This window comes from Primulina tabacum, chromosome 3, assembly GCF_025594145.1.
Source record: "Primulina tabacum isolate GXHZ01 chromosome 3, ASM2559414v2, whole genome shotgun sequence".
Taxonomy (NCBI): Eukaryota; Viridiplantae; Streptophyta; class Magnoliopsida; order Lamiales; family Gesneriaceae; genus Primulina; species Primulina tabacum.
Window position 1 is genome coordinate 47,995,126 of NC_134552.1, and position 14,025 is coordinate 48,009,150.

Sequence of the window (14,025 nt, forward strand, 5' to 3'; positions counted from 1 at the left end):
AATAACATAATAAAAGGAATGAGTAAAAATAATCATGTCCCCTCCTATCTCATAAACGTGATGTGCGAAAGAAATAAGGTCCTCGGGTTCATGTGCGCACGTCCAACTCCGCCTACTCAGTCTTCGGCACCTCCAATCTCTTGATCAATTTGCACACCTCCATTTCGCAGCGCACATTAAAAGCACGCCGTTAATATTATTATTAACAGTGTGTATGTTTATGTACGCTGTTAATAGTATAAATATATTTTTTTAAAAAATCGCGTCTATACATTAACAGCGCACATTAAAAGCATGTCGTTAATATTATTATTAATGCCGTGCTTTTGATGTGCGCTGTTAATAGTTTTAATTTTTTTTTTAAAAAAAATCGTATCTATACATTAACAGCGCACATGAAAAGCACGCCGTTAATAGTATTATTACCAGCGTGCTTTTTATGTTCGCTCTTAATAGTATAAATTTTATATAAAAAAACGTGTCTATACATTAACAGCGCACAGTAAAAGCACGCCGTCAATATTATTATTAACGGAGTGCTTTCAATTCATGATGTCGAAGAAAAATGCGCGCCTATTACTTTTCTAAGCGCGCTCAATATTAATTCCCACAAGACCAATTTCTTTTCTTTCTTTCTGTGCGCCGATTTCTTCTTTGCCGAAATCCTTGTCGCCGCCGCTACATTTCTGCCATTTCGCCGCCATGTCCTCCTAACCGACGCCGCCTGTGTCTGTTATTGTTGAGGCGGTTAGTAAAACTAAAATTTAAAAGCCCCAAGTCGATTCTTCTTCGATTTCATGCCAGCGCCATCGTTCACCACCAAAATTGATTATTAAATTTAAAACGCAAAAATCCATGAACAGGCAATCCGGCTCTCTTTTCGCCGGTACGGTTGACTTACTTCCGTTGCCCTCTCTGCTAGGTGAATATCTCTGCTCTGTATGCGATCACTTAATTTAGCTAATTTTATGAAAATAATATTGTTCTCGTGAGTGAAATTGAATAATCACTAGCATCTTGACATTTCAATCTTCTTCTTTTCTTTTTCTTTTTTCCAGATTCGAATTGAATCTCTCTGGTTATGTTAATTGAAGACTTAATTTGGGCTTTGATATTCTGGATTTATTTGTTACAACGTCTTTTATATGGATTTCAGCCACACATTTTTCTTTTGCGAACTCTTGAGAGTAATGTTGCGTTTGCGAACTCTTGAGAATGCACGTGGAATGAGTAAATGTTGCGTTTGCAAGCTCTTGAGAGTAGTGTGTCTATTACTTCAATTTTCGCTCTGTTATTGATTGGAATTCTGTACAAATATTGAGAAAGAATTATTATGAAATCTGTTCTCGACTCTCATGTTTGTAGATTTTTAGTGGCAATGCAGGTTTTGGTTTAAATATGTGTAAATTTGCCAATCCTGTCTAATAAGAATGTCTGGCATACCTCTTGTGGCTCGCGAAACTGCGCAAGTCTCCATTCAACAAACTTCTGCTTTGCTGTGTTGCAGCACTTCAATTAGACACCCACATGTCCACATTTACAAACTGTAGAACCCATTAACAAGTTTAATGGATGTTTGTCTTGTGCTTAAAATTTTATTTTTCATGCTTTGGGTGTATTCAAATGTTACTACTTTCTATTTGCACCAACTGTTTGGATATCACAAGGCCGAAACAATAATGAAAATGATGGTATGAACATAGCATTTTGCCATTTTCTGGTATTGATGTTGTATTATCCTTATGAGTTCAAAATAAATGTCAGCTATTTCAATTAGGTTGCCAATTTAGACTGCAAAGAATTCCCAACTCAATTTGTTACCTTTTTATTTGTGATTTGACTGCATATCTTTTATGGACAATTACAGTCGCAAGGTTGCAAAAAAATGTTGTGGTTTAGAATATGGTAATCTCTACTGCTCCTTGGTGTTTACTGCTCATGCTTACGCTTATTTCAACATGGGCTGAGGATAAAGTATTCATCTTTAGTGGTTGTGTTTGAAAGATCAGGTTATGGGTGAAAGGAATAGATTATGAAGTGACGAGTCTTCTTAATCGAGTTTTGAATTTTTAACAAGAATTCATGTCTTTGACTCATTTTTTTTTTTATCTATTTCAAACTTACCAAACGGCAAACAAGCTTCACTATGAATGTGTCTCATATATTATCAATTATTATTAATTTATGAAAGGCCTTGAGATTGTTTAATTCAACAAGGCTAGACTATGCCCCTTTTAAGTTTCTACAATGTATTTGTAAAGTTAGGGAATATTGATTTCTTGTTCTATTTCGATTAATCAAATTCTCAACTGTTTCCTCTTTCTGTCATGTTTCTTGGAACATTAATTTAAATGGATTTTAGGAAAATATAAGCTGTTTTTCGGCCAGTACAATGTGAACCAGTTGGCAGAGATATTCAATGTATTTTCCTTTTCTATTGAACCATTTTACCTGTGGTTTTTGGGGGGTGGTTTGAATCTTGAACGAAACATTTTTTTTTCTCCATTTTATGTTGCAATGACGTGTGAATCCACCAATTTTTATTGTACAAATAGAGAATTTGATATTATATGTTTAAGTAGTTTTTCATTGTCTTTATCTTTCTTTAATATATTCCTAGATCTAACTTGAACAATACTATTCATAGTCAGTGAGTTGCCATTTTTGTAATACTATGAACACTTACTTATACAGGGGATATTGCTTGGATTAGCTAACACTGTTGGAGTTCTGAAGTGTGCTCAATCTGTGTGCAGGTATAAATATTAATTGTGTGTATTATTTTGACATAGATGGTAAATACTACTTTGTCACATGATTTTTATTTGTTTAAAATATAATGATGTATGAATAAGTTTTTTTGTATTTAAGTTTTTTTTATTTATTATGTGGTGTTCTCTTATAAAAATGTTGGGAATATTTTGGGAAAGAAAATTTGGGATAACATCTGACACCTAAGTAATTATATCATATAAATTAAATTATCATCGTGTATATATGTGTGTGTGTGTATTGATAAAATCTCATAATTATTTCATATAAATGAAAAAGGTTTGTTCACAAGATGGATAAGGAATGGATTCATCTGCCTTCTAGGCTTGTACCCGAGTATGAAGAAGGGGTAAAAAGATTTATAGCACAAGCTAGGAACTATGAAAAAACACGTGAAGTAATCTTATGTCCTTGCAAGCGTTGTAAAATAAGAAGTATATGAAATTTGACCAATGTATGACCACTTAATTATTAAGGTGTCGATATTTCTTACACTATTTGGGTCTTTCATGGTGAAACTTATAACTCACAATCTCATGCTGAAGGTAGTTCAGGAGGAGTTCAGAAAGAGGATAAAAGTAGAGAGGCATATCACTTATATAAGGATGTTTTTTTGCCGGAAGAAGAGGTTGGACACACTATGTCTGAGGCAAAAGATTATGAGTTTGATGATTTATTAAAAGATGCGGAAACTCCTCTCTTCCCTGGTTGTACATCTTACACAAAGTTGTCCGCAGTCGTCACACTATACAATTACAAGTCTACTAATGGTCACACAGACAATATTTTAATGAGCTCCTTAAGATCTTAGGTGACATGCTTCCAGATAACAACACACTTCCAGAAACTGTTTACACGATGAGAAAGTTGTTGAAACCATTTGATTAGGATATGAGAAGATTCATGCTTGCCCAAATGATTGTTGTCTATTTAGAAAGGAGCTTCAAGATTTGGACTCGTGTCCAATTGTGGATCCTCAAGATGGAAGATAGACAAAGTCACCACCAAAGTTTGTAAAGGAGTTCCTGAAAGGTCCTACGGTATTTTCCAGTGATACCAAGACTGAAAAGGATGTTTAAATCAAAACAAAAGGCTGAAGAGTTGATTGGCACTCCGAACACAAAAGTCAAGATCATATGATGTGTCATCCAGTTGATTCGGTAGCTTGGGATACGCTAGATCATAAATGGCCTGATTTTGCATCAGATCCTAGAAATCTCCACCTTGGTCTTGCAACAGATGGATTCAACCCTTTTAGATTTTGCTATCAACACTTCTTTAATGTGAATTTTACTTTGTGATTTAGATTTATAAAAATACTAAAAGGGTATGTGAAGAACCGGGCAAGACCAGAAGGTTGCATAGCCGAGTGTTACCTCGCAGAAGAACGAATGGCATTTTGTAGTGCTTATATAAAAAATGCTTCTAGTATTGGTGTTCGTTCTAATAGGAACGATGATTTGGAATATGGATTATCAGAAGGTCGTCCAATTTCTAAAGGGAAAGAAAAGATTTTAGAGGATCACGTGTTACAAGCTGCACATCGATATGTGTTGTTCAATACTGCAGAAGTTGAACCTTACTTACAGTGAGTGTAGTTAGTTTCATACTGTTAGTCTTGATCTATTACATATCTTGTGTATTCTAACATCTCCATTCAATTATTTTGATTAGGATGCACATTGACGAGATTAAACAAACAGATCATCGTTTCTTAAGTAACGAAACGTTGTTACAAAAACAACATATGGAAACATTTGCTGAATGGTTATCAAAACAAGATAATGTTAACTCTTCAGACCAAATTCAATGGCTAGCACATGGTCCAAGAAAGCACGTTACATCTTATACGAGATATATTGTAAATGGACATAAGTTCCACACAATTGATATTGAAAGGTCGACACAAGATAGTGGTGTTTCAATTGAAGCCGAAACTTTTTGTCAATCTAATGCTAATGACAATTCACATACAGTAGGAAGTCTATCATACTATGAGGTTATACCTGATATTGTTTTGCTATACTACTATTCTTTCAAAGTGCCTGTTTTTAGGTGTGATTGGGCCAATCCTGGAACTTGTATCAAAATTGAAGATGGTTTTACACTGGTCAATTTACACCAAGGACTAAAAACTTTTGAAAGTGATCCTTTCATTTTAGCATCACAAGCAAAGCAAGTCTTCTATTCCAGGGACAATGATGAAACCAATTGGTATGTGTTGCTAAAAGCGCCGCTTCGGGGTATTAATAACATGAATGTGCTTAAAGAAGATGCTTATACGTCATCAACACCTCTTGATGTGTCCCTACTTGAGATTAAAATTACCAAGAAAGAACCGTACTCAAGGAATGAGGGTGAAGGAATTGATGTGACTGAGACACGACGGAAATTTTCAGGAATAGATTTTATAGTTATTTATTTTGATTGATACATTTTTTCTAAAGTTATGTAACTATTTATTTATTGTTTAATATATTTGTTTGCTTGTTTATTTTCAGTGATGCATCATGTCATATTACATGTTTATCAGGTTATTTAATAACATTCAAAAGATGAGTAAAATGGTCAAAAAACGTAGCAAAGGATCTGTAGATGAAATTCAGGTGATATTGTTTTTTATTTTAAATCTTGTTTTATTTTACTAAAGCACACTAGTACATTTCAATGTATCTTTTTTCCATTTTACAGGAAAATATATCTAATAGGTTATCGATAATGGATTCTAACAATTCAGCTAATTCATCACATGATTTGCATGGTAAAGAACCAATTGATGATGAGAAAACAGATAAGAAAAAAGGATGGGGTGCATCAAAGTTGAAAATGGTTAGTGGCCAAGACAAGTGTAAAGAGCTGGATCGTAATGAGTTTGGACAGTCGGTTGGAGATAATTCAGTGAAGTACGCTTCTTTTCTAGATTGCATGACAAAAGAATTTGTGCCTTATACTTTAAATGGATGGAATGATATAAGCGAAGAAGTGAAGGATAGGATGTGGAGCTGTCTTCAGGTAATATATTAGTTACTTAATTTTTCATTTCCATTTTCATAACAAATGTAGACATATTTTCTTTTTATTTAATGTACAGCTGACTTACAAAGTTGATGATTGTGAAAAGAAAACAATTTTTCGAAAGTTCGCTAAATTGTGGCGCTATAGGAAATCTAAATTGCAAATACTTGTACGCGAAGCTAATACAAGTCGACTGACTTCACGAGATCTCAATCTTTTGAAGCCTAAATTTATGGACCGAAATCAGTGGGACTTATTTGTACAGAGGACATTATCACCTAACTTTCAAGTGAGAATTTTTCTTGAATCTTTTATGGTCACTTAATACATTTGCTTTACCTTTCAATTTGTTGGTGTTATTTAGATCTTTGTGGTTAATGTATTGTGTTGTTGTCCCGACGAGACTGCTTTGTCAGTAGTTTAGGTGTGTGTTTGGATGTAATGGTTGTTTGGACATATTGCATTCTTCATTTATTTGCAAAACTAGAACACATGGCGTAACATAGCAAATCCAAAGAACAGTTGATTCCAACACCTCATATTGCTTACAACAGCTGCAGCTGTTACAGTAGCTGCAGCTGCTACAAGAAGTTGAAGCTTTGAATCACTTGCCTTTACAGTCGCAGCTACCATTGAAGAGGAAACTGCAGCAGCTGCAGCAGCCACAGGAACATTGTTTTTGTACTTTACAGGATCTATTTCGCACTCTGATGAACTAGGATCTCAAGACTTCTTTGCTTCAATTTTGAAGGTAAAATAATTTGGTATAAGTGATATTAAAAGATCTATTGCTTGATTTTTATTCTCCACGTTTTCAAAATTAAGTTCTGTGAAATTAACTAGAAGGCTATTTTTTTCGATTTGATCTGTTTAAGATGATGATATATTTTAATTACAAATAAATTGTTTATCAGTGATATTTTATTTATTGTAGATGCGAACTGGTAACGCTGTTGATTGTTGTGCTACATTTTGGTGTGTTGCTTTGCTTGGGCAAGTGACTACTAAGTTTTAATCTTTTGAACAGTTTGATTGTACGATTTTAACTAATCTCACGAAAAGAGTGAAAGATTTAGAGCGATGAGGAAAAAACAAGATCACATTCACACAATGAGCCGGAGAGGTTATGCTCGTTTGACTCACATTATGGTAATTTTTTTAATTTTTTATAATTTATGTAATTAGTGATATATACATATTTTGAATTATGTTTTAACGATTTTGTATATATTTCTATATTAAAGAAAAAGAGAAGCCCGACATATACAAAAATTACGAGATCGCAAGTTTGGAATGAAGGTCACAAGAAAAAAAATGGAGAGCCTAGTACTCAAGCTGTTTGAGAGAAAATTGTAATAATTAGATTAACTTTGCATCATTTTTCGTGTATAAGGTAATGTGTAATTGGGAAAATGGAATAAACATGTGCTTTTTTGTTCTAAAGTAGAGTACATATTTGGTTATTGGTTTCCATTCTGTAACACTGCTGATGTCTCCCACATATATGAATATGCCGTCAAAGATGTAGAGGCCCGTATTTCGTATTCGTAATTTTGCGGAATTATTTAAAATTTTTCTCTTTAAATAAATAACATGCATCATTCGTAAAATAAACTGATAAATGGATTTAACTTTAAAATAACAGCGGAAGTAAATATTGTGTTTCAAAACAACAACTTAAAAATCATTCAACATATTAAAACTGAGTTTGAACATAAAATGGTGAATAAACTGAAACATGAGGTCCTCGGATTCCTACTACTGCTGACCCAAGCTAGCTCACTAGTCCCCGCCCTTTGTCTCGACCTCATCAGTAACTACAACAATCAAGTCTAGTGAGTCTAAAGATTCAGCATGCATATATCATGAATAACAAGTAAATATATTATAAAATTTCGTGTAACGTAAAAATATCGTATCGTAAAGCGTAAGGTAAAAATCATGTCATGGGTAATTATAAACACGTACATATCTGAAAAATCATACGTAAAAAATTTGCTCGATAGAGCCCTATCATAAATTATCATATCGTAATTTTTTCTGATAGAGATAATGTTTCTACGCAAGTTGCCCATAACATAACATGAACGTCTGATCAGACTAAACCACAGTATACTGGGCGGTAGAGATCATCACAGCCCTTGGACTGGTATCCGTACCCATACATAATCATAAATCGGTCGTAAGTCACCGGGTGAAGCAATCCCATAAGCGTAAGGTGGCCACAAGACATATCGCATATATCTCAAAAATAAACATCTTATATTTTATGCACGTAATATAATTATAATAATGCAAGAAAATGTGAGTAATATGCATCGATACATGTATCTCATGACAACCGAAGCCAACAAAAATGATTTAATGCAAGAGCCGTGCATTATATAAACAAATCACACATAACAGAATATAAATACGATGTGAATGATGGAAAAGATGATACATGGCATGCCTTAGCATTTGTATGATCAAAAGAATGGAGATACGAGCGTGGGACATGAATTGGAGAGGCGGGGGAGGAGCTTTCATGAAGAGACTAAGGGGGATTGTGACTTGCAGTTGAAAGGGTAAGGAGATGCTGTTGTTTTCAGGTGAAGGAGCTGCTGCAAAGTGGGTGGGCGGCTGAGAGCTTTAGGGTTAGGGTTAGTTTATGATGTATTTAAGTGTTAATATAATGCACTATTGGGCCAAAAAAAAGAATTAAGGGATTAAAAAGGGTATTGAGCCCATTAAGCATTAAAAGAGACCCCACAATCCCAAATACACTCCTAAAAAAATTTCGTTTAGGTATGTTTTTTAAAATATTGCCCGAGCCCTCAAAAAGTGCTCTGAATCGTTAAAAATTTTGTACCAGTTAAAAATATAACATGGTGGATAAAAATATATAACCAATGCCCATTTTCAAAAATATACTTAAAAACACATCGTATTAAATAATTAAAAATAATTATTCAAAAAAATATTTTCCTGAATCCCCGGTGTATGTTACTCGTTCGAGCGCGAACTGCAACTTAACACCCTAATGCATAAAACTTATAAATAATCATGAAATAAACCCTACCCATGCAATAATCATGCATGATTTGCATAAAAATCAATAAACACATATTTAAAATAAAACTCTAGATTTCATGCAGTCGGGTTACATATTTCGAATTTCCTGGACCTTACTATTCGCCCCCCTTAAATTGAATTTCGTCCTCGAAATTAAAACATACTGAATAACTCCGGGTAGCGACTCCTCATCTCGGTCTCCATCTCCCAAGTAGCCTCCTCCTCAGAATGATTCAGCCACTTGACTTTGACCATGTGGATCACCTTGTTCCGGAGCCACCTCTCATGTCTGTCCAAAATCTGAGCGCGTCTCTCCTAAAAAAAAGGTTTGGTGTTAGCTGAAGTGGCTCGTAGTTCAGTACATGTGACGATTCGACATGTACTTCTGCAGCTTGGAGACATGGAACACATTATGAACTCCCGCCTGATTCGATGGTAATGTAACTCTGTATGCGAGTGTCCAAACTTTTTCCAGGATCTCAAACGGCCCTATGTATCTCGGACTGAGCTTGCCCTTCTTCCCAAATCTTATCACACCTTTCATCGGTGCGACCTTCATGAAAACATGATCCCCTATGGAAAACTCAATATCTCTGCGCCGGTGATCTACGTAACTCTTCTATCGGCTCTGAACGGTCTACATCCTGTCTCGGATCTTGACCACAAATTCTACAGTCTGATTGAAAGTATCCGGCCCTATCTCTGCCCTCTCTCCTACCTCGTCCCAATACACTGGCGACCTATACTTTCTCCCGTAAAATGCCTCATATGGAGCCATACTCATTCATGCTTGGTAACTGTTGTTGTATGTGAACTCCACAAGAGATAACTTCGGCTCCCAGCTGCCTTGGAAGTCGATCATGCAAACTCTGAGTAGGTTCTCCAGAATCTGTATCACCCTCTCTGACTGTCCGTCAGTCTGAGGATGGAAGGAAATACTGAATAGTAGCTTAGTGCCCAATGCCTGGTGTAGACTCTTCAATAATGTAGACGTGAATCACGGATCCCTATCTGACACGATAAACACTGGAATCCCATGCAGCCTTACTATCTCTCTAATGTATAGCTCTGCGTACGGAGTCATGGTGAAGGTCTTCCTGATCGGTAAAAAGTGCGATCATATAGTGAGCCGATCAACGATCACCCAAATAGAATTATATCCTCTGGTCGTTCTCGGAAGCCATGTCACGAAATCCATGTAATATTCCCTCATTTCCACCTGGGAATAGGGAGTGGTCTCAACTTCCCTGCAGGTCTCTAATGCTCTGCCTTGACCTGCTGACATGTCAAACACTCGAAGACGAATTGCACAATATCCCACTTCATGCCCGGCCACCAATAAAGAGACTGAAGGTCCTTATACATTTTTGTACTCCCTGGATGGATGGATTACGGGGTGCTCTGGCCCATCTCAAAATATCTGCTCTAAGAGAATCACTGCTAGGAACCAATACTCTGTCACAATAGCTGACTATGCCGTCCACAACTGTATACAGTCTCCGGCCCTTAGCCTCGTCCCTCTGTCTCTACTTCTACAACTGCTCATAAGAAGTCTGCCCTGCCCGAATTCTGTCTCTCAAAGTTGGCTGCACTGTCAGGGTAGCAAGATTTGGGACATCACCCCTATCATATACAGCAAGCTCAAACCTCTGAATCTCATCATGCAGCGGTCTCTGTACCGACAAATGAGAAATCATTGCATTGTTCCTGCTCAGGGCATCTGCAACCACATTAGCCTTACCGGGATGGTAGCTAATGTCATAGTCATAATCCTTTACTAGCTCTAGCCATCTCCATTGTCTCATGTTCAGCTCTTTCTGTGTGAAGAAGTATTTCAGGCTCTTGTGGTCAGTGAAAATCCTGCACTTCTCCCCATAAAGATAATGTCTCCAAATCTTCAGGGCAAATACCACTACTGCTAGCTCGAGGTCATGAGTCGGATATTTCTTCTGATGGACCTTAGCTGTCTGGATACGTAGGCTCTAACTCTGTAATGATATATCAGAACCGTGCCCAAACAGAGCTTCGAAGCATTTATATAAACCACAAACTCTCCTTGCCATGATGGCATAGCTAGAACTGGTGCTATGATCAATGGTTGCTTCAGTCTGTCAAAATTCTCCTGACACTCTGATCTCCAAATGAATTTGGCATTCTTCTTCGTCAAGTTGGTCGTAGGCACTGTAGTAGAAGAGAAGCCCAGAATAAACATACTGTAATAACCAGCCAATACAAAGAAGTTACGGATCTCTGTCACGCTCTTAGGTACTTGCCAATCTCTGACTTACTCAACTTTACTGGGGTCGACCTCTATACCATCCCACGATACAATGTGGCCCAATAACGCCACTCTGTCAAGCCAGAACTCGCACTTACTGGACTTGGCATACAGCCGTTTGTCCTGTAGAGTCTGTGGCATGGTCCTCAGGTGCTTACTATGCTCCTCGCTGCTCCTCGAATAAATCAGTATATCATCTATAAAAACTATGAAAAACTTATCCAAATATGGCAAAAAGACGCGATTCATGAAATCCATGAAGATTGTTGGCGCGTCCGTCAGACCGAAGAGCATCACCATAAACTCGTAGTGCCCATAACGCGTCCTGAATATCGTCTTATGCACGTCAGACTCTCTCACCGTCGGCTGATGGTATCCAGATCGGAGATCTATCTTCGAGAATAGTGATTCTCCCTAAAGCTGATCAAATAAATCTCCGATCCTGTGCAATGGATACTTGTTCTTGACTGTGAAACGGTTCGGCTCCTTGTAGTCAATGAAAAATCGCATGCTGCCATCTTTCTTCTTCACAAAATGTACCGGTGCGCCCCATGGAGAAAATCTAGGGCGAATGAAACCTTATCTAGCAAGTCCTGAATCTGATCCTTCAGTTCTTTCATCTCTGCAGGTGCCAGACGATAGGGCGCCTTATAAATAGGCACGGTACCTGGCATGAGCTCGATAGAGAAGTCCACCTCTCTTTCCGGTGGAATGCCTAAAACATCATTAGGGAAAACACTGGGGAAATCTCTGACCACATCTACGTCCTCTAGCTTCTGAATGACTGGCTCTGACACTGTCACAATACTGGCTAAAAACGGCTGGCAGAATTTTCTAGAAGAACTTGAGAGGAATTCGAGAGGGGCTACTGAAGTTTTCGAAAAAAATGCTGCTGAATGAAGGGGAGGGGGCGGCCACAAGGTCTTAATTGGGGTTAGGGTTTGCTAGGGTAGAGTTTAAATTAGGTAAACATGCACTAGTGGGCTTAAATTAAATTTAAATGGATTAAAAAGGGTTTTGAGCCCATTAAGCATTAAAACAAACCCATCAAGCCCAATAACACCCTCGAAAAATATTTTTTTTAGCCACGTTTTTGAAATATTGCCCATCCCAAAAAAGTCCTCCGATTCGATAGATTTTATGTACCGATTAAAAAATATGACCCGGCGAGTAAAAATACCCACCAAAGCCCAATTTTCAAAATGTACACTTAAAACACCTCATATTAAATAATTTAAATTAAATATTCCCCGGTCTTCGTTACTCGTTCGAGCACGAAATGCAACTTAAAATTCTAATTCATGAAAATTTAAAATAATCATTAAATAAACTCTAACCATGCAATAATCATGCATTAAATGCATAAAAATCATTAAACACATATTTTAAATAAAATACTAGATTTCATTCATTCAGGTCATGTAGTTCGATTTTACTAAACCTTACAATTCTCTCCACTTAAAATAAAATTTTGTCCTCGAAATTTAAAACATACAAAATAACTCCGGGTAGCGACTCCTCATTTCGGCTTCAGTCTCCTAAGTAGCCTCCTTCTCCGAATGATTCAGCCACTTGACTTTGACTATGTGGATCACCTTGTTCCGGAGCCTTCTCTCCTGTCTATTCAATATCTGAGTGTGTCTCACCTCGAAAGACAGGTTCGGTGTCAGCTGAAGTGACTCATAGTTCAGTACATGCGAAGTATTCGACATGTACTTCCGCAACATGCAGAAATGGAACACATTATGAACTCCTGCCATATTCGGCGGTAATGCAATTCTGTACACGAGTGTCCCAACTCTCTCTAAGATCTCAAATGTCCCTATGTATCTCGGACTGAGTTTGCCCTTCTTCCTAATTCTCATCACTCCCTTCATCAGTGCGACCTTCATGAATACATGATCCCCCTACGGCAAACTCAAGATCTCTGCACCGCTTATCTGCATAACTCTTCTGTCGGCTCTAAGCGGTCTTCATATCCGATCTTGACCACTAACTCTGCAGTCTGATTGACAATATCTGCCCTATCTCTGCCCTCTCTCATACCTCGTCCTAATACACTGGTGACCTACACTTTCTCCCGTACAATGCCTCATATGGATCCATACCGATAAATGTCTGGTAACTGTTGTTGTATGTGAACTCTACAAAAGGTGTTAGAGTAGGTGCCCATCGAGCCAAGTGTTGGCTGAGGGATCACATTGAAACTCTATGTATAAACAATCTTTATTTTAATAATATTTTAAATTATTGTTTTGACACATCTTTATCGGTATACACGTGCTTGTTGCATAGATAAAGTCCTTGAATATACAAATAGTAGAAAGAATATGAGATGCTCATATGATGAGTATCATGAAACTCGTATTTGGAATACTATATATTCTAAACAGTTCCTAGTCGATTCAGCCGCCGTTAAGATGGATAAAGGTCACTCGAGTTTGAAACTAGTATATGCGATGTGAGTACCATATTTCATTGGTAGGGGACATTGTGATGTCCGGGCATGCAGATAGGTGCTCCTTGTAGAGTGCACTGAACAACCTTCCATATAGGGCTTTCCATGTGGTTCTCACTTATCGAGTGGAAACGTCCTAGTTTATAGTTATACACCATTAGTCCTTATGACCCGGGACAACATTGTGACTCTATATGCTAGCATTGCACTTTGACTTGTTTACCGACTGATATGGGGTCATCAGGTGGCAAGGTTGGGTGTTTTTTCAAAACATATAGGAGTCGATGCATTGTAGCCGAGGATTCACCTCTTACCTTCGGGAATATAACTTTTAATTTGTTGAATTGTTCCAAAATTAAAATTTTACCAAATAAATAATGCATTTGAAAATTGTGATTTTCATAAACGTTGTTATATACTTAATTAAATTAATTCAACTGTTAAATTA

At 37.0% G+C, this 14,025-nt stretch overlaps 1 protein-coding gene across 5 annotated transcripts; it reads left to right on the forward strand.

The window, feature by feature from the left end:
• The first annotated feature begins 699 nt into the window (after positions 1-699).
• Positions 700-7,230, forward strand: LOC142539156 (uncharacterized). Of its 5 annotated transcripts, none has more exons than XM_075644430.1 (7): positions 700-922; positions 2,695-2,756; positions 5,306-5,378; positions 5,464-5,784; positions 5,864-6,076; positions 6,844-6,936; positions 7,032-7,230. In XM_075644430.1, exons 3-7 carry the CDS (start codon positions 5,328-5,330, stop codon positions 7,128-7,130), a joined length of 777 nt encoding a protein of 258 aa, XP_075500545.1. In that variant the 5' UTR covers positions 700-922; positions 2,695-2,756; positions 5,306-5,327; the 3' UTR covers positions 7,131-7,230. The 5 variants fall into 5 exon arrangements, with proteins under 5 accessions (XP_075500545.1, XP_075500549.1, XP_075500546.1 ...); XM_075644434.1 differs by having other exon boundaries at positions 6,844-6,910; XM_075644431.1 differs by having other exon boundaries at positions 700-886.
• Positions 7,231-14,025: the final 6,795 nt, after the last annotated feature.

Excerpts from the sequence above, each read along its gene's own strand:
- LOC142539156 (XM_075644430.1), top strand. The coding sequence starts at position 5,328 with ATGAGTAAAATGGTCAAAAAACGTAGCAAAGGATCTGTAGATGAAATT. Across the intron at positions 5,785-5,863 it reads GGATGTGGAGCTGTCTTCAG|CTGACTTACAAAGTTGATGA; the intron begins GTAATATATTAG and ends TTTAATGTACAG. Across the intron at positions 6,077-6,843 it reads CATTATCACCTAACTTTCAA|GAAAAGAGTGAAAGATTTAG; the intron begins GTGAGAATTTTT and ends AACTAATCTCAC.